Source organism: Ornithodoros turicata, chromosome 5 (assembly GCF_037126465.1).
Source record: "Ornithodoros turicata isolate Travis chromosome 5, ASM3712646v1, whole genome shotgun sequence".
Taxonomy (NCBI): Eukaryota; Metazoa; Arthropoda; class Arachnida; order Ixodida; family Argasidae; genus Ornithodoros; species Ornithodoros turicata.
In genome coordinates, this window is record NC_088205.1 from 10,089,427 (window position 1) to 10,108,164 (window position 18,738).

General features: G+C 46.7%; 2 protein-coding genes across 3 annotated transcripts; both read left to right on the forward strand.

Moving 5' to 3' along the window:
* Positions 1-915: 915 nt before the first annotated feature.
* Positions 916-17,792, forward strand: LOC135393988 (serine hydrolase-like protein). Of its 2 annotated transcripts, XM_064624406.1 has the most exons (4): positions 916-1,069; positions 6,501-6,632; positions 11,083-11,258; positions 12,568-17,792. In XM_064624406.1, exons 2-4 carry the CDS (start codon positions 6,607-6,609, stop codon positions 13,305-13,307), a joined length of 942 nt encoding a protein of 313 aa, XP_064480476.1. In that variant the 5' UTR covers positions 916-1,069; positions 6,501-6,606; the 3' UTR covers positions 13,308-17,792. The 2 variants fall into 2 exon arrangements, with proteins under 2 accessions (XP_064480476.1, XP_064480477.1); XM_064624407.1 differs by lacking the exon at positions 6,501-6,632.
* LOC135393989 (serine hydrolase-like protein) lies at positions 1,329-5,747 on the forward strand. The gene has a single exon (XM_064624408.1). It carries the CDS (start codon positions 1,769-1,771, stop codon positions 2,663-2,665), a length of 897 nt encoding a protein of 298 aa, XP_064480478.1. The 5' UTR covers positions 1,329-1,768; the 3' UTR covers positions 2,666-5,747.
* Positions 17,793-18,738: the final 946 nt, after the last annotated feature.

Genomic DNA, 18,738 nt, shown 5'->3' on the forward strand with positions numbered 1-18,738 from the left:
GCGTTTCACAGGTGGCGCCACCGGGCTTAGGGGATGCGCTGGAATTGAGGGATATGGATCAGGGAAGTGAAATACGTATGCATTTCACAGGGCGACGACTCCGTCGGGGTGTTGGTTGGGGCTTGGGGGCCTGAGCTACCCCCCCCCCCCCCTTTCCCGGAACTTTCCCAGTGAAGGGGGGAGTGCAGGCCCCCTCTGAGAAGTATACCCAGCTGGCGGGATGGCTTTATAAACACGGCAGGGAGCTGGGCCACTCTCAAATGTTGTTTATCTTAGCAATAGTCAGACCTGTTACTAACGCCATTTTCAATGAAGAGTATGAAAGAGGATACGACTATCAAGTATCGACTGTGTCCAAAAAACGACATAAAAGCCGATGGATTAGTTTTTATAGTTCTACATTGTGAAATGTTAGCGATACATTCTATATTCACTAAGTTGTAGTTACTGAGCGAAGTGAGTTGCGATTGTGTTTCCATTTCAGATTTATTTGACAAAACATTACAAGAGGCTTACAATTTACATATACAGAGGTCCCGTAGTTATCCACTAGTGTGGGGACCCCCTAATGAACTTTTACTTTCACAAAAAAATATTAACAGAAGAAAAAGTATGAGTGCATGCTCAGAATCAATGATAATATTTTAGACATAAAAATGTCAGCAAAGTTCCAAAAAAAATTGCTGCTTCTTCAGCATTAGATATCCTACTCGTATGACAGCGATTTCTAAACATGCGTTGTAGACTGGATTATCATTTTAACTCATCTGTGTAACCACCGATGAACATAACTAATTTTTTCAGCAACGAACAAACCTGCATTTCGCAAACACTACGGCATACTTTGGTTTCGGTATCAAGCTTAGCGCCAACACACATTTACTCCACCTTCAACCGGTAGAGGATTTCCTCGTCTGCAAACATTGTGCTGCCACAGGAGGAAAAAAAAATCTTTGCCGGCGGCCGGAGGTAATCATTGTGTCGAAATTCTGTTTCCTGCTGTCGTAATATACGTATACTATTCCACATTGAAATTTCCATCGGTGTGAAAGCTGACGTCGCTGTAAAGGTGAGCAGTAAGCGTTTTGTGTCCGTGTTTGTTGACCACAAGTTTTCAGTGCTGGTTCATGATGAATGTGCCATTCAAAGGCTGGCTGTCACCGTCGTGTGCCATTTACTGGTGCGCGTAATTCACGCAAGAAGAGAGCATAAATCGGAATTAAGAAACCCCTCGTGATGTCACCTGTTTGTGGAATGCGTTTCCAACGTACTGTCATTCAACACTGCAATTCTGCAATTAAATATGCAATTCATTCAACTTTTCGCCTTGGCAACGTCGCCACCACTCGGAGGAACGGAGAGGCTGGGTTCGGTAATTATCATGTCTACTAAAGGATGGCGCCAGCAGTTTCGTTTCGCACCGGAGTATAACCCAAAAGTTTTTCCTCGAAACTTCGCACATTTTGCTACCCGTGTGAAGGCACGCTCTCAGTGTCTCGAAGCTGTTGTATCTATCCAGTAAGACTTTTAGCTACATGGGCTACGCCGAAAGAACTTACAGGTAGGGTAGCGCAGCGCAGCCAGAAATACGAGGCCCCCTTCGTGTGATATATAGAACCACCGAGCACACCAGCCTGCGGGAGAATACACCAGCAAATCTGCAGCACTCTGGAAATTTAAGCCTGGCACATCCTCTTGTGCCTTTCAGGTCCCCGAGGTCCCGTACCCGTTCTGAAAATTCTAGCAGCCTCGTTACAGAAAGGTCATCATGAATCCCGGAGAGCTGACAATCGACGTCCCATATGGGAAGCTCGCTGCCAAAGTATGGGGACCAGAGGACGGCAGACGTGTGCTCGCCCTCCATGGCTGGCTTGACAGTGCCGCTACCTACGATAGTCTCATTCCTCATCTTGACCCGCACATCCGTGTAGTTGCTTTGGACTTCTCGGGTCATGGTGACTCCTCCCACTGTCCACCTGGTTCTCACTACAGCTACCTCACTTTTATCCTGGATGTGAAACGAACGCTTCAGGCGCTTCAGTGGAAGGACGTGACCATATTGGGACACAGCCTGGGAGCAGTGGTCGGCTTAACGTACGCTGGACTGTTCCCCCGCGAAGTGGTGAGGATCGTGGCGTTGGACGTGGTTGCCTTGTCATATTACCCCCTGACCCGCGTTTCGTCGTCAATAAGTAACGCCGTGACGCAGCTTTTAGAGATCGAAGCTAAACTCTCAAACCCACCAGTGTACGGGGAGTCTGAGCTGTTGGATCGCATGGAGGAAGCGAACCCAGGACAGTTGACGGAATATTCCAAGAAAGTTCTGCTCAAGAGAGGGGCGAAGGTGGTCGAGGGAGGGATGGTTCTGAAGAGAGACCTGCGTGCAAAGGTGACCAGGATGGCCCCTTTCGCAGTTGAGGTCCAGAAGGAAATTGTCAAGAGATATAAAGGAGAGCTGTTGGCTCTCAAGGTAGTGCAAGGAAATCATCGTAATGTGACCAGTGACGAACTGGAGTTCCGGGAATTGTACCGGAAGAACTGTAAATTTTTCCACTACATCGAGGTGAACGGTACCCACTACGTACATCTGAACAATCCAGAACGGGTGGCGCCACATATTAGCGCATTTTTAAGGGATGGCGCTCTTAAGCAAGGAAAGCTGTAATCGGCACTAAGATTACAGTTGCTACTATTGTAACTTTCTCTGCGGTGTAACATCTGTGATGAACAAGGTAGATACTGGAAAAGTAATAATACCAGCAAACTTTCCTTGGAAACCGGCTAAGAACATCGTTGGAACACTGATACTTCCATTCACAGCAGATGTTAATATAATTTTTTAGTACGGTGCAAGATGTATGCGCAGCAGCTACCCCATGAGGTGTGTGATCATTACACTGTCTTGAAGTTTTACGAGACCTCAATTAAACGACCAGTCTATAGGTTTTATAGGAATCGTTTTATTACACTGGTATGTCGATATATCTGTTCATGACGCATGACTGGTGGTTGGTTTTTATAGTGAGATATTTTTTTCCTGCATCTTCTCGGGACGTCCTTTGTGGTCATTCAATTTCAATTCAAGTCAAGTCATTCAATTCAATTCATTCAATTTTCACTCCGTCATGACACAAGTACACTTATACGCTGCATGAGCGAGACTTGCTATTGTTCCACAACTATAGACATTTTGCTTTGACTTTATTTGATTGGGTGTCAGCTACAGACTCAAGATATGAATATGTTACGCTCTCAGGGTTATTGGAAGACTTGACTTGCTGCAGTGACATACTGCTTGCATTCGCAGTTTTTTTTATTTGTCCAGTTTTTACGTGCGCGCCATGTTGTGCTAGAAATTTTGGGGATGCTAGAGCAGCATTTAAGGAGTGGTTCATGTTGCTTTTGTGGGCTTTGCGAAGCGAGGCAATTTTCGTTGTATCAGAGCGGAAGTGCACACAGGACAAGTACATACTACTGGTTTGGTGCATCTTCTATCTGTTGTTATTTTGATGCCTTGTTAAATGCAGATGCACACAAATTGGACACAAATGTCCCGATTGAAAAAATCACCAGCATTATTCTGGTGTTTCCTGATGTTCCTGGCGTGACACCAAGGTGATTCTGGTGCTGTCGAGTTCTCCTGATGTCAACACCAGAGTGGACTACTACGACACCAGAATGATTCTGGTGCCTTCTAGAATGCTTGGTGTGCGCACTAGACAGACGTAGTGTTTTAATGTGACCGTTAGAGCGGTCTGGTGTGGTTCACAGACACCAGACATACAGGCGCCAAAGTACGAGCACTACACGTTGTTACCATGAAAACCGCTGTTTACAATGATCATGAGTTCCTTAGCGCAACTTCTTTTACAAAGGAATGATAATTGGCATCGCAAATAATTCCCCCGAGTGTCGAAATTGACACGCTTTGCGGCTTTCATTCGAGTTTGAAAACGAAACTTTACGCTCTCATTGTCACATAAAACAGCGACAGCGCCATCGGCATTAGTGTCTGTTTTGAACTCAACGGGCTGGTCGAGGTGGTTGAGGTAGCGTTTCGTCCTGGTTTTCAACATGAAAACTTCGCACGAATGTGAAGAACTTTGAATATGTGTTTCTGAAGTTCTGCATTATATGTCGTAGTTTGCTTTCCAACCTGTGCACAAGTGGAAGTATGAGAAAATACAAGAGATGCATTCGGGGTAGATGTGACGACTGGTCATTGGTGTGACGTCTTTGAATGTGCGTTTTGTCCGGCATCATGTGAACTCATTATTCATGGGATATGGACTACAAGAAGAGAGGACGGAAAGAGTTGATCGAGTATGCTTTTCTAAATTATAACTGTGTCGTCGCATGTGATGTATTCACACTCGTAGAAGGAATAACATTGCTGCTTTTTGTACTTTTATATTGTGGAGTGCATACTAACTGTGTATCATCAGTAGTAACAGTAATACAGACAGTCTTGTTACACGTGCTTGTCTGTTTCTATTTCTGATTCTCAGTATACTATATGCAAATAATTAGTTTAGGCTGCTAACAGCTGGGACACCTTTGCAGTAGAAAGAAACCTGTGATATCTTGTTGTATTGTTGACTGGTTTGATGAGTCGCTAACATTAATGAGTACGACCCAAGCAGCCTTAGTACCGGAATAACGAGCAGACCGTGTTGGTTGAATGTTGCACATTCATGTATGCATGTCAGGATCCCTTAGTGGTGTTTTATGATGCTCGACTATTGAACATTATGCTGTTTCACGCATTCGATACCGTGAGGTACTTGGCTCCTCAGCGTCCTCACGAGGCTCTGAAAGCTGTGCATAATTTTGAACGCTTAGAGAAAAACAAACAGGACAGCAAACACCGTGTTCGTGCTGTGGTGCCGCGCTTGCACTATCCTGCTTTCGCTCTCTCTCTCACACACACACGTCTACAGCTATGCACAGCTTTTAGTCCATTGTGAGGTTCCTAACGGACCAAGTACATCACGGGATTTAACGCATGAGACATCATAATGTTCAACAGTGGAGCATCACAGAACACCAGGGATCCTGGTGTGCAACACCAGAGCGCACACATCAGATGTCCTGGTGTGGAACATCAGAGAACAGGCACTAGGAACACCAGGGAATTCTGATGCTAACATCAGAGAAGAAAGCACCAGGAATGTCCCAAATCACAGCCACCAAAAACACCAGAATGGTTCTAGTGCTTTTTTCAATAGGGGTGATAGCCTATGTTTGAGGCATTCTGAATATGTGCTTATCATCATGCATCTTAGCCATTCCATGCCAGTTGGTCCACTAGTTGATCCAGTAGAAGAATGCTCTTTCTATCCTTCATGTTTCCTGCAAAAGTCATGAAAGCAGCAGCTATAAATATTGAGGAGTTATTCAGATATGTCGGGCATAGTGATTGAACTAAAACCTGGTATGGAATCATTTATAATATATTTGGTCAATTTATTATTATTATTTAGTGCTGTTCCTCTTGCAACCCTAGCTGTTTGATTTAATTTCATTCTGTTTAGAGGCAAGTGCTTTGAGCAATGCTCCTGCCAGAGGAAGGGAGATGTACCATTTGGAGTGGAATCATCATGCAGTTGCGCTGTAGTGTTTGTGGAACAAAAAAAACCACTTGGACTTCATTACATAAAGCTGGTTGTCACATGTTGTAGTGCTTTCACTATTTTTTATATACAATATATTTCACATGGAATAAAGTAAAACTTGATTCTGCATGACATCCCTCTTTTCCTTACTACCCAAGACATGGTTCCCTTTCCCAGAATTTGGTATGTGCATACTCACAACCATAATTTGTTTCCATACTGTCAGTCTCGGTCACTAGATGACTGGCATTGCAGCTCTTTTCGGTAATGTTTTTGTAAGCTAAATGTGAACCAAAGTGCATTTTTGTGAGTGCAATTTCTTGACAGTGTTGCTCTGTCACTTTATTCAATTGGTTTATTTATTTATTGTTGCGCCCCGAAGGCCCTGCGGCATTACATGGGATCAGACTTGCAGACAGAGATGCATGTGTTGTAAATAGGGAAGGTTGCACAGTCCAACCTGACCTTGAGCATGAGTCACCGCATGACGAAGCAGCTGCTCAAACGTTTTACTGACAAGGAAATAGAATTGCAGAGTGCCCATTTTCTCCATTCCTATGACCCCCTTCTCTGTGAAACTTTTGATGCAGGTTCGCATCAGGGCGAAGCACCATTTTTTACGTTTACCTGGGATAGCTTGGGAAGGTAGGAACGTGCAGATAAGACAGTTCTTTAAACTTTGATAATATCATGGCAGTACAGTCAAACCTCGCTTTACAAACACCCTTTGTTTCTTAGAAAATCGTTCGTAAATCGAGGTATTCGTAAATCGAGGTCCGAGGAGTGCAGTGCACAAATACCTCACAAAAACGCGGGAAATTGATTTGAATAAGTTTTATTTTTGAAAATACTGTGTAATTGTGCTTTGCACCATACTTTCTGCAGGGTCTATCCTGATTAGAAGAGATGACAGAAGTCTGACAGTTGACTCATCCACCTGGTCCTCAAAGTACCGTATCGCGCGCGCGGATGAGACTGTTCCCAACGGCAAATGTCACGTAGCGACGTTGGGACATTGTATGTTTGACCTTGGCAGCATGTACTGAGGAACTTTCATTATCCTCCGCTCCATTGGCCTGTCCTCTGTACGTTCATAACGCCCGTTCGTGTGTCGAGGTCAGAACGGCTTGGCTACTTTGGGTCCGTTCCCTAATAATTCGTTCATAGTTCGGATAACGAGGGTTCGTAAAACGAGGTCAAAATACACGGAAAAAGTTTGGTTCCCTGTGGAGAGCCGTTCGTAAGTTGAGGGAATTCGTATGTCGAGGGTTCATAAAACGAGGTCCGACTGTAAAAATATTGTGAAGAAGACGAGCAACGGGCAGCCGCTTCGCTATCGTTGGGTTAGCACCCGCCGCTTTCGAATATTGAGCGTCGCTCAGTAAACGGTCTCTTGCCCTCCTATCCTGCCTCTACTGTCCTGCTTACACTTGGTGGAGGTGCGGCCGCTCCCATCCTCGAGACGATTTTATCGTTGCTTCCCTCGCCTACTGACTGACCTGGAACTTCGCTCCGGACGAGTTTTGCGAGCAGTCGCCATCCTACAAAATCATGCTGAGAGATCTTCTCCTCCTGCTGGGGATGCCCAGCCATCCTCCTCTCCTCGGCCCGCCCCTGCGCTCCGCCAACGCGATCCTCCATTCTTTTCTGGGGCTGACTCTTGTGACATAGAGGACTGGCTAGCCGCTTTCGACCGCGTGAGCAAACACAACCTGTGGGATGACACCATGAAAATCACCAATGTCGCGTTCTATCTTACCGACCTCGCGAAAACTTGGTTCCTGAACCACGAAGCTGATCTTGCCACCTGGCCTGTGTTCTGCCAACGCGCTCGGGAGCTCTTCGGCCGCCCGGCATACAAGAAAGCGGACGCCCAGCACAAACTCTCGCAGCGAATGCAGCACTCCCAAGAATCATACACGTCCTACATCGAAGACGTGTTATGCTTGTGTTCCAAGGTCGACCCGCATATGCCCGACTCAGACAAGATCAAGCACATCATGCGCGGTATTGCGGAAGACGCATTTCAACTGCTCGTCACGAAATCGCCAGCGACCGTGGAAGATGCCGTTCAACTATGCCGTCAGCTACAGGATGCCCGCAGCTCCCGCATCCAGCATATCCTTCCGGCACCGGCGAGCGCAACAGTGTCATATGCTGACCCTCTGTTCCAGGACAACTTACGGGCCATGATACGCGATATCATCCGCGAAGAACTTGCCGAGGTTCATCGCTATTCAGTCGATCCAACGCCAGACCGGCTGCAACTTCACACGCCGGTGCCCCCTGTTCTACCATCGCCTCTGCACGATATTGTACGTCAGGAGGTGGCGTCAGTCCTCAGCCTTCCGTCTACGCCGGCCCCCAAGCCCACTTACGCTGATATGGTGCGTCGTACGTCGCCCCAAACGACCTGTGATGGCCCTCCTCCCTGTGCTCCAGTGGCCCCTACGTGCGACCACGCGTGCGCCGCTGTTGCATACCGGCCGCCTCGTGCTCTGGATTCCCGCACCTGTTTTTACTGTGGAATACGTGGCCACATAGCGAGATTCTGTCGTCGTCGCAGACGGGACGCCGAGACGCTCCAGGAGCCATTTGCCCCTTTCTCTTTTCGTGGTCGTCAGTTTCCGGCCAACTTTCCACCAACCTCTCCCTACCGAACGGACGGCTATTACATCGATGATCCTAATCCCCGGACACGCTCGCCTCCTCCCCGACGTCGTTCGCCGTCTCCCGCCATGAGCCGCTCACCACAGCGACGGTCTATTTCCCACCAGTCCCCTGCCTCACAGGGAAACCGGTAGGCGCGGTCATAGACCGAGGAGGGCAGGCTGCGCGTTCACCCCCCACTGACACTCCTCCTCGAAACATCGTCGTCGTAACTATTGACGGAGTATCTGTGCACGCCCTTGTTGATACGGGAGCCGTTTGTTCCGTGATGTCCTTGCCATTTTCTCGTCGTTTGCGCAAAGTAATTACGCCATTTGCAGGTGGCATACTTAAGTCGGCCTGCAACGACCTCCTCCTACCTATTGGACAATGCACTGCACGTCTCACAGTTCATGAGGTTCATTATCCGGTTGAGTTCACGGTACTTCCTTCTTGCTGTAATGACATCATATTGGGTTGGGATTTCCTTCATGAGAATGCTGCTCTCATTGACTGCGCCGGAGAACACGTACTGCTTGCCGAGTTACCCTCCTACAGCGCTTCTACTTCGGAACAGTCGCCGCCCTTCAAGCTCCACGTTGTTCAAGACACTTCGCTTCCCGCACGCGCTACCTCATTTGTCCCCCTCGCAACGCCTCCTGGTACTCGCGGATACCCATCCGAAGTTCTCGTCATTCCTCAACCCGCACCCCTCGCTCGCAAAGGCCTTATTGCACCGTGTACTTTGTCCACTATCAAGGATGGAGAAACCTGTATTCCCATCACCAATACATTGGCAGCGCCTGTTTGGCTGCCGGCTGGGTTCGTTGCCGCATTGCTCGACTCGCCCAGTTCTCCTGCCGTTACGCCTCTGCTCGCCGCCAACGACGACCCACCGCCCCCCCTATCGGCCACCGACTCCAGCGCTCTAAACAAAATGATATCTACCGACCTCGAGGAATGTCACCGCCCCGATATGCTCCGCCTTCTTCACGACTATGTTTCGCTCTTTGACATCGGCCGGCCATGGCAAGGAGTTGCCAGGGGTGTTACGCATTCTATCGACACCGGAGATTCTCGGCCAGTCCGACAGAGACCTTACCGCGTGTCTGCTTCCGAGCGGCGAGTCATTGAAAAGGAAGTCCAGGACATGTTAGCTAAAGGAGTCATACAGCCATCTTCCAGCCCTTGGGCGTCTCCAGTGGTACTTGTCACCAAAAAGGATGGTTCCATTCGCTTCTGCGTTGACTATCGTCGCCTTAACAAAATTACCCGCCGGGACGTCTACCCCATGCCTCGCATTGACGACGCACTGGATTCACTTCAAGGCACTACGTATTTCTCTTCCCTCGATCTCCGGTCAGGCTACTGGCAAATACCAATGGAACCATCCGATATCGAAAAGACCGCGTTTACCACTCCCGACGGCTTGTACGAGTTCCGCGTCATGCCCTTCGGCCTATCCAACGCCCCATCTTCCGGCCGCGACGGAGCGTCCGAGGAACCGCTCCGTGCGCGCATCCTTCGCGCTTTACACGACGATGCCACCGCGGGCCACCTTGGCTTTTACAAAACATACCAGCGCGTCCGTCAGCGGTATTTCTGGCCCCGCATGTATTCCACTGTACTGAGCTACGTGAACTCCTGCTTGGCTTGCCAACAGCAGAAGCCTGCGCCCTCTCCTAGCCCTGGCCTCCTTCATCCTCTTGAGCCGCCGCAACTACCTTTTGATCGCATCGGTCTCGACTTGTTTGGTCCTCTTCCCACATCGTCTACTGGAAAGCGTTGGGTAATCGTTGCAATCGACCACAGCACACGGTATGTCGAGACTGCAGCCCTCGCTTCTGGTACATCTCAGGAAATAGCTGCCTTTTTCATATCTCACATTCTACTTCGCCACGGCGCCCCTCGCGTCCTCATCAGCGACCGTGGTCGCTCCTTCCTCGCCACTTTACTGCGCGACATCTTCCGTGCCTGCGCGGTCGTCCACAAGCCTACCACCGCTTACCATCCTCAGACGAACGGTCTCACAGAACGTTTCAACCGCACTCTCGCCGACATGATCGCCTTTTATGTGTCGGCGCAACATGACAATTGGGATGCCATTCTCCCTTACATCACGTTCGCTTACAATACGGCGGTCCAGTCCACGACACGCTACAGCCCATTTTACCTCCTTTACGGCCGAAACCCCGTTTGTACCATCGACACCATGTTTCCGTCTCCCCCTTGTAGCGCCAACAACCCGACACTTGAAGAGGCGACCTCATGCTCCGAGGAATGCCGTCAAATCGCCCGCTGCCGTACCTACGACTCCCAAGCTGCAGCGAAACAGCGCTACGATGAGACGCACCGTGTTGTGTCTCACAAAGTTGGCGATCTGGTCTGGCTTTGGGTACCTCGACGGAAGCCCGGATTCTCCCCCAAATTTTCATGCCGCTACACCGGCCCTTACAGAATCGTGCAGCGGGTTTCTGATGTCAATTACGCCGTTGAGCCTGTGCACTCCCCGCCCGACGCCCGACACCGCGGCTCCGACGTCATCCACGTCTCCCGGCTAAAACCGTGTGTCCTCCCGTCCCCAAACACCGGAGCGATCGCCAGGATGGCTCCCTCTTTGCCCCGGGGGAGATGTGAAGAAGACGAGCAACGGGCAGCCGCTTCGCTATCGTTGGGTTAGCACCCGCCGCTTTCGAATATTGAGCGTCGCTCAGTAAACGGTCTCTTGCCCTCCTATCCTGCCTCTACTGTCCTGCTTACAATATACATTAAAAAAATCATAAAAAAATACACGACTGTATTTCCCATATCTTTACAGAATAACAAAGAGAATGCCGAGCGAAAGCCAAGAATTCAACATTCCAGTGCCCTATGGTCACCTAGCTGCCAAGGCCTGGGGGGATCCAGCATCAGCGAGCAACAACGTCCTCGCGCTTCATGGCTGGAGAAATAATGCGGGCACTTTTGACAACTTGGCGCCACTGCTTTCTGAAGGTGATTGCTGCTCCTGTTCTGTCAGTATACTCTGTGGGACAAATATTAGAAACTTGAATGTCTGTTTCATCTAGACCTACATCTTCCCATCTTGCACTTTTTTTTTTTTTCTCTCTCTGTCTATGCCAACTCTTGCAGGCTCTTGCACCAGTTCTAATGAATACTGTCTGTTTTTCAGAAGTCATGTTCAGTCACAAATTAATGTCACACTAATCCAAGCTCATGTAACATATAACAAAAAAAATATGTGTGCGTGCGGCCACCTGAGTCAAGGGCAGTGCGCTGCTAACATTCTATATCGTGCTCTTGCAAAATACAGACTGGTTCATATCCACTACTGGTACGTATATATATTCAAATTGGTTTCTCGGTTTCATAGAAGATGATTGCTAAGAGTTGCTGTTCCTAAAAATTGCTAGGGTTGAACATTATGCAGTGGTAGATGAAATTATTTAAAAAGATAGGCTGGGCTTCTTGTGCAGGCGTACTTCAAATTTATGCAACTTTTTGTTACAACGGGGACTCAGAATGCTGGCTAACTGGTGAAACATGACGAAAAGTAACCCGAAGACAGAGAAACCTGAGAGTAGTTTTTGTCGCTAATTTTCTGGTAGGCTTACCTGCTACTTCACAAATTTACAAAATTACCCGCTACTGTTTGAGTTTGCCACTCTCTTGTACTCGGTGCTCTGCCAGTGTTTTTTTAGCTGTCGTATCAGGAACACCAAAAAATAACCTTCTGGGCTTTGGATTACGTTGTACTGTCGTGCTCTAGGTTAGGATAATCCACATTTTTTGGTGGAACATCTTAATATCTCATATCCAGTCACTTTCACATTTACTAACATTACAGAGACAGTTGACTTCCCCTTTCCCCCTTTTTTTGTACACAGTGCGGTTACTGTATGTCGGATATGGAACATGAGTGTCTTTTCAAATGTGATTGATTGATTTTTAAAAGAAAAAAATGGAGATGTTAGTCTCGAGCCACTCGGGACTGGCTACTCCAGGACGCGTTATTTAGAAAAGAAAAGGGAAATTACACAAAACTCGACGCTTTGCAACGCTTTTCTTTTCTTTTCAAATGTGCCATACCAAATGTTGCATTAGCTGCATTGAGCAGCTGTTCTGTCATGCGGTAACTCACACTCAAGGTCTGAATGTGGCCGAAACGACTGGTCCAGTTCCGTGTAATGCAACAATTAAGTTACACATTTCTGTGTTATGTATTGCCACAGAGCTTCGGCTTCTTTTTTTTCCCTCATGAAAAATTTCAGTTATGCCAAACTTGTACTTCATCTACTTTCAGACCTCTACATTGTGGCAGTGGACCTCTCAGGACATGGGCTCTCCTCTCACAAGCCATTGGGCTGCAGCTACAACTACATCGAGTACGTCATGGACGTGTGTCGGATCGTGGACATCCTCAAGTGGCAGAAGTTCAGCATCATCGGACACAGCTTTGGCTGCTGTGTCGGAATGATGTACGCCAGCATGTACACAAACAGAGTTGAATGCATTATCGCCCTAGACTTGTATTCTCCGTTACATGTACAGGACAAGAACATAGCGAGGTACACTTCCGAGAGCATACGGAAGGTTCTGAGCATTGAAGAGAAGTTGGGCTTTCCTCCTACTTACCTCGAGGATGAATTGATAGATAAGTTAGACGCCGCAACATTCGGTAAATTAACGGAGTCTTCTAAGAGAACTCTGTTGAAACGTGACCTCACACCTGTCGGGGCTGGGAAGGTGACCCTGAATCCCGATCCGCGGACCAAGATAATCAGTACAATCCACTTTAACCTGAGCTTCCAGTACGCACTCATGGAGCACTACACCGGAGACCTGCTCATGGTAACGGCATCCGAAATCGATCCGAGAATTATGCGGGAAAGCATGGACGCCTTCTTTGATCTCTACAGCAAGAAGTGTCGGAGGTTTAAGCATGTCGAAGTCGAAGGCAACCATTTTGTTCATTTGAACAATGCAGAGAGAGTAGCTCCAGTTGTGAATGCTTTCCTTCAAGAGATGGAGTATAATTCATGATGCGCACTGCAGTTATAAGCAACAGAATAGTAAGTTAGTATGCTGTACTCTAGGCAGTAGTCTCCATCGGCATTTTAGTTGAGCTCCACGCTTTTTAGCACAATGTGGTGTGGAACAAATTTATTCCGAGAGAGTGCTCTAATTGGGTGTCGGAAATGCGTCTTATTTAATTGAAAAATGCACTCGAGCTTTTACCGTAAAATACAGGTATAATGCAGGTGATGTCTCGCTTGATGAATCAGTTTTGAGTCATATAAACAATCCTCGTGACCAAGTATACAACAGCTAGCTACTATGTTGTAGTAGCTCTATGGCTACACAACACACCTGTCTTTTTTTTTAGACACAAAGCTCGATCATGTAGACTGCTAGGAACCTAGCAATATATGGATATACCCTGCAATAATCTTGGCCCTTATGATGACTCAGGAAAAAACCGAGAGGCACGGACAAACTCTGTTTTTCCTACATCATGATGAAGTACCACCTTCCCTGCGCCCCATCATTACGCTCACTTTAGCTTTTATGCGTTTGAATTGAGCAGTAGGACATCAGCGAGCATGACCAGTGCTCCAAGAATGCACAGTACTCATTTTCAAGAGCAGATGATGTTGTCGTATTATAGTGTTCTGTCCTGAGAAACATTTAATGAACATTACGAGCTAACACTTGGACTAACTTCAGCCACTTGACATGGCACATACCATATTTTCTCAAATCTTGGACGCCCCCCCACCCCCCCCCGAGTTCAGGGTACACGATTTTGTAAAAAAAAAAAGGTAAACAGGGATTGGGAGGCAGTATGTATAACAGTTCGAAATGATGAAGAATACCATTTATTCATCACCGCTTTCTATGCCGCTGTTCTTTCTTTGTCGCTATCCGCCCACAGCTCATTGTGTTCCTTTCAAAGTTCCGTTAGACAAATCCTGCTTTGGAAACGCGCGCACGACAACGTCGGCACGTCGCACCAAGCGTGCAAAATCCACTGCGCTGGCGCAATTCTTGGCCTCTCCCTGTTGCTTCAGCCATGTTTCGGACATTTGCTCCGATACTTGAAACCGCCCTGCCGCCACTAAATCATTGCCGTATTCAGTGGCAAAAGCGATAACCTTTCTCCTGCCTAACCTAACTGTAACCTTTCTTCTTTCTGCCTAGACAGGGGTTTTGTCCCTTATTGCAGGTAATATGACCGCCCGACTTTGGAACACGGGATTTTTGAAAAATAAAGGTTGTCTTAGATTCGAGAAAATACGGTAGTTCAAGTGGGATATCAGTGGTGGCCAAACCGTCGTACCTGGACACTATTTATTCGCACATACGGTTTGCGTAAGAGTGACGCCCTACATCCTATATTGTCAGCTCAAGGCAATGCCATGTCACATTATTTTCACTGACTCGCAGCCTGATTGGCGTCTTAACGCAGCGTCTCCTTTGTGTCGGACCCCCCAAACCACTTAGAATCCATTCGAGGGTGCCCATTAAGTTACGATTCATGTTGACATAAGTAAGGGGTGTGAAGAAAGAAAAGGAAAAACAAACGAGGCACAGTCATGAGGGAAATGAGAAGGTACTAGTATATTTCCGCCGCCTTTAGTTTCATATATCGTTCCCCTCAGAGATGACGTGACAAGCACTCACCAAGACGGTCTTCAGGGTGTCTTCGATCGTCGCGGACCCCCACGAACACACTCGTGGATCCCCGGGGGTCTGCATGCCACACCTTGGGAACCATTGGTCTAACGAAAGGTCAGATCCCAAGTCTAGTCAGTAGATACTACTAAGCGGTGGCACACGTTGTACCGTTGGATGCGTGTGTGTTCTTTTAGAGCCTTGTGTTAGTATATAGGTTTTTAGTTTTCAAATTTCTATGCCAGTTTCTTTTAATTTTGATTTCCTTCAACAAGTCAGTGAGACAGTGAGTTTACATCGCAACACGATCATGATCATGACTGACATACCACCATGTGGTGAGTCCCCTGTGTCAGTGTGCACCTGTCAACTTTCTAGATCAAGAGTCACGTGACCTTTCTTATAGGCACACAGTACAAGAACACTCTTGTGTTTGGAATTTGATGTAGTGACCCAGCTTGCTGGATTTCTCACCCAAAGGTGTTCGAATGGTGGTGGTTTCCTGTGGAGTCCAGCACTTGCATCCAAACTGGAGATTAACTTAACTTGTTCCAACTCAATTTCAATGTCTTCTCTTCGCGAGGGCAGTTAATCTCTCTTCAGGCATTCATTATCCTTCGTGGGGAGAAAAGCACACATGAAACATTCTGTCCTTTTTCTTCACTGAAATTGGTGGATTTAACCAGTCTGTTGTCTCTTCAGTTTTTCAGGTAATTGTTGAGCCTTTCCTGTGTGTCACGGTTCCTGTATAGGATTTAGCCACACAGTGTTTGTAAAACTGTAAAGTATTTACAGTGTCCTTTCCATATTGCACCTAGCCTCTTGTGTACATATGTGACGCTTAGCAGTGGCAGCTAGTTGGCCTGCATTTTTGTCACAGAACTTGTTAGCGGAAGACAGAACCAAATCAGGTACTATGATGTGACTTTACGTGCCAATCAAGCTGCGAGCTGGAAAAAATTGACGCGTGAAAGTTGTTTGCGGCTGTCATGTGCGTCATTTGGCATTGTCTACTCAATGTTTATCCATGAAAAGACCTAATCAATCATTGATTGACTAATTGAGCTTTCACAGACAAACTTAAGGCAATATTTATGTGAACTGGAAGGGTACTCGTGAAATCAGTCAGTCAGTCATTGATTGATTGAAAATTTTCATGAATCATTTCCAGTTCACTTAAGTTACCACCTTATAGTAGAATGCTGTTTTTCACATGTTTCACATGGACAGTTTTGTTTCTGTAGAATGAATAAGCCATGTGCAGTACGCTGCTGTTAACAGGTAACATAGATATGGAGTGTGGTAACAGGGTACCTGTCTGAGATGGACCAAGAACTACGTCTAAATTTGATAGCAAAACACATGAAACACTAGCATCTAACTAGCATTATACACCAAATACGTAGTACTGAAGCACCCGGCACAGCGTGGCATTTCACATATTTACAGATAACTCGTCTGTGCTGGATTTGGCTCTCTCTCATCTTTTGCCTGCTGTTAACTAACAAGTCAGATCTATTGACACATTATTGATTCAACCCATTGTTTGATTATCGGTTGTGTCGCATGTAACTGAGTGCATGCACCGCACAGACTGTGATAGATACTGAGGATGTATTGAGAGAAGAATGCAGAGATGTGTATGAAGTGCGATATTTCTTATGTTTTACATATTTATTGCTGTACAAATTTTTTTGTGGAGAAATAATACGAACAATGCCAGTCAACCCTCAACGTGTGAATTCCCTCGCTTTACAAACGGTTTGTTGCGGAACGAAACACTTCCCACGTGTGTCTTCCTCACTCTATGAACCCTCGATACCTGAACAGCGAACACATTTTGGCTTGCACCGAACCCAGGAAACTTACAATTTTTTTATGTTGATTTATGAACTCCTAACTCTGGTCGCCCGCATCGATAAGCACAGAAGAGCCAATGGAAGTAACACGAGGTGCAGCATTAGCAGTTACTCGGGTCGAAACTATTGGGAGCATATACCGACTCGGCAAGTTGAAGCGAGCAATTCCAGAAATGTCTGGACAAGGTCAGATTGAGTTCTTCATCCTGTACGTGTTGCCACTTTAGAGACGGGACTCCGAAATGGGAAACCATGCCAGATTTCGAGGACAACAATTGTGTCTCTGTCTCGGGTCATTGTCTTCTCCTCTGGGAGAAATCAACGGTGGAAAGTCGATGCACCAAAGTCTTTTTATTACGAACTTTTTTTTTTCTGAGTTAATCGAAGTAGAGGAATAAAAATGCACCAAAATTGTCATCTCGCGTCGTCAGGAGCCTCTCTCCCTTGATTAGCGCTCACCCCCTTTCATGCCTCCTTTCACCCCCTTATGAATCCCTCGTTTTGTGAACGATTTTCGAGGAAACGGTGACTGTTTACAGATCGAGGGTTGGCTGTACGTAATGCCTCTTACCTTCGAGGTGCACAGCCTTCGGCTGTTAGTGTGCCTCAACAACAGTATGGGCTCGTATGCATGTGGGCCGTGGCCTATCAGAAAAGGTTGCGTTGTGCAAGTGAAACAATACATGAAACCCCGTGTCATCGACCTCAGGGGCTCATAAATAATAAAAGACAGTTGCTTTTTATTATGAATTCTGACTAAAGAGCACTATGCCGTATCATTGAATGTTACATCTGCATGTTGTCGTTGAAAATTATTGTTGCCCCCTACTGCAGATGCTAGCCTGCACAAGCACACAGAAGATGGATTACGTGTCCCTTGTTTGATGAGTAGATGCACAATATATAGCTGTTGCTTATTTTTACGTTGTTGTTTTATATTTTTTTTACTCTATGCTGATGTCATGTATTTACAAATAAATATTTTGATCAGTCACATTACTGTACCTTTGCTGCTTGTAGTGCTGCAGTACATCGTCACAACTATGCTTGTACTTCACGTGGATAATTTGTCATTGAGGTATACATTGTTTTGCAATCTGTTGGTGTGTTCTTCACATATGTATGTCTGTGCTATGTCTATTTCCGGTTTCATCATTTCTAACAAGTTTAATTTGGGTTACGTATGACAGCAAAGTATACACAGAAGTACAGAAAATATGTGGCACGCATGCAAGGTGACGTTTGATTGCTTATGAAATATGACGATAAAATACAAACTTTCAGGTAGCGAGAAGGATTGGATGAGAAAGCACGTAAGCATCTTTAGTACTGTAACGTGTCCTAAAGAGTCATGGATACGTTTGCGCACATGGTTCCTAGCTCAAACCACCTGTCAATGGCCTCTTCTAAATAAGTTTTATCATGCATCCCTGTAGCATCAGAGTGTGTTGCTTTCTTTGTGGATTACATCTAGTCGTGCTGTGTGAATCCAATTTCATTTACCTCCAATACTGCTCCGTCCACTCCATCCGTCCGTCCACTGCTCCGTCCGTCCACTGCTCCGTCCGTCATCACGATGTCATGCGTGAAACTATGTGTTGGAGTGGCCAGTTTGAAACTGGCAAAACGAAGGTGCGAGAGTCAGAACACTAGTGAACAGCATGTCCTTTAAATTCGTAATGTGGTGGAGAGAAGGAACTTTACTTACCAAGCTTGCTATTATTACAGCTGGTGGTGGTGAAAGGGTGTGCCTACCCCTCACAGGGGTAGGCAACTTCACGCCCTGGGGAATGTGCGTCCTCGGCCGACTTCTAAGGGAACTGTGTCGACTTATGTCGGAGGATATGTATATGAGGAAAACCCAGGAAAAACCCCAGACCGTCCAACCGGCATCTGGATTCGAACCCCGGTACCTCCCTGTCTCGACGTGACATGGCCAG

Bases quoted from the DNA above. Each gene is read 5' to 3' on its own strand.
- LOC135393988 (XM_064624406.1), top strand. From the start codon at position 6,607: ATGTCACGTAGCGACGTTGGGACATT. The intron at 6,633-11,082 runs GTATGTTTGACC...ATATCTTTACAG, and splicing joins CGTAGCGACGTTGGGACATT to AATAACAAAGAGAATGCCGA. The intron at 11,259-12,567 runs GTGATTGCTGCT...ATCTACTTTCAG, and splicing joins GGCGCCACTGCTTTCTGAAG to ACCTCTACATTGTGGCAGTG.
- LOC135393989 (XM_064624408.1), top strand. From the start codon at position 1,769: ATGAATCCCGGAGAGCTGACAATCGACGTCCCATATGGGAAGCTCGCT.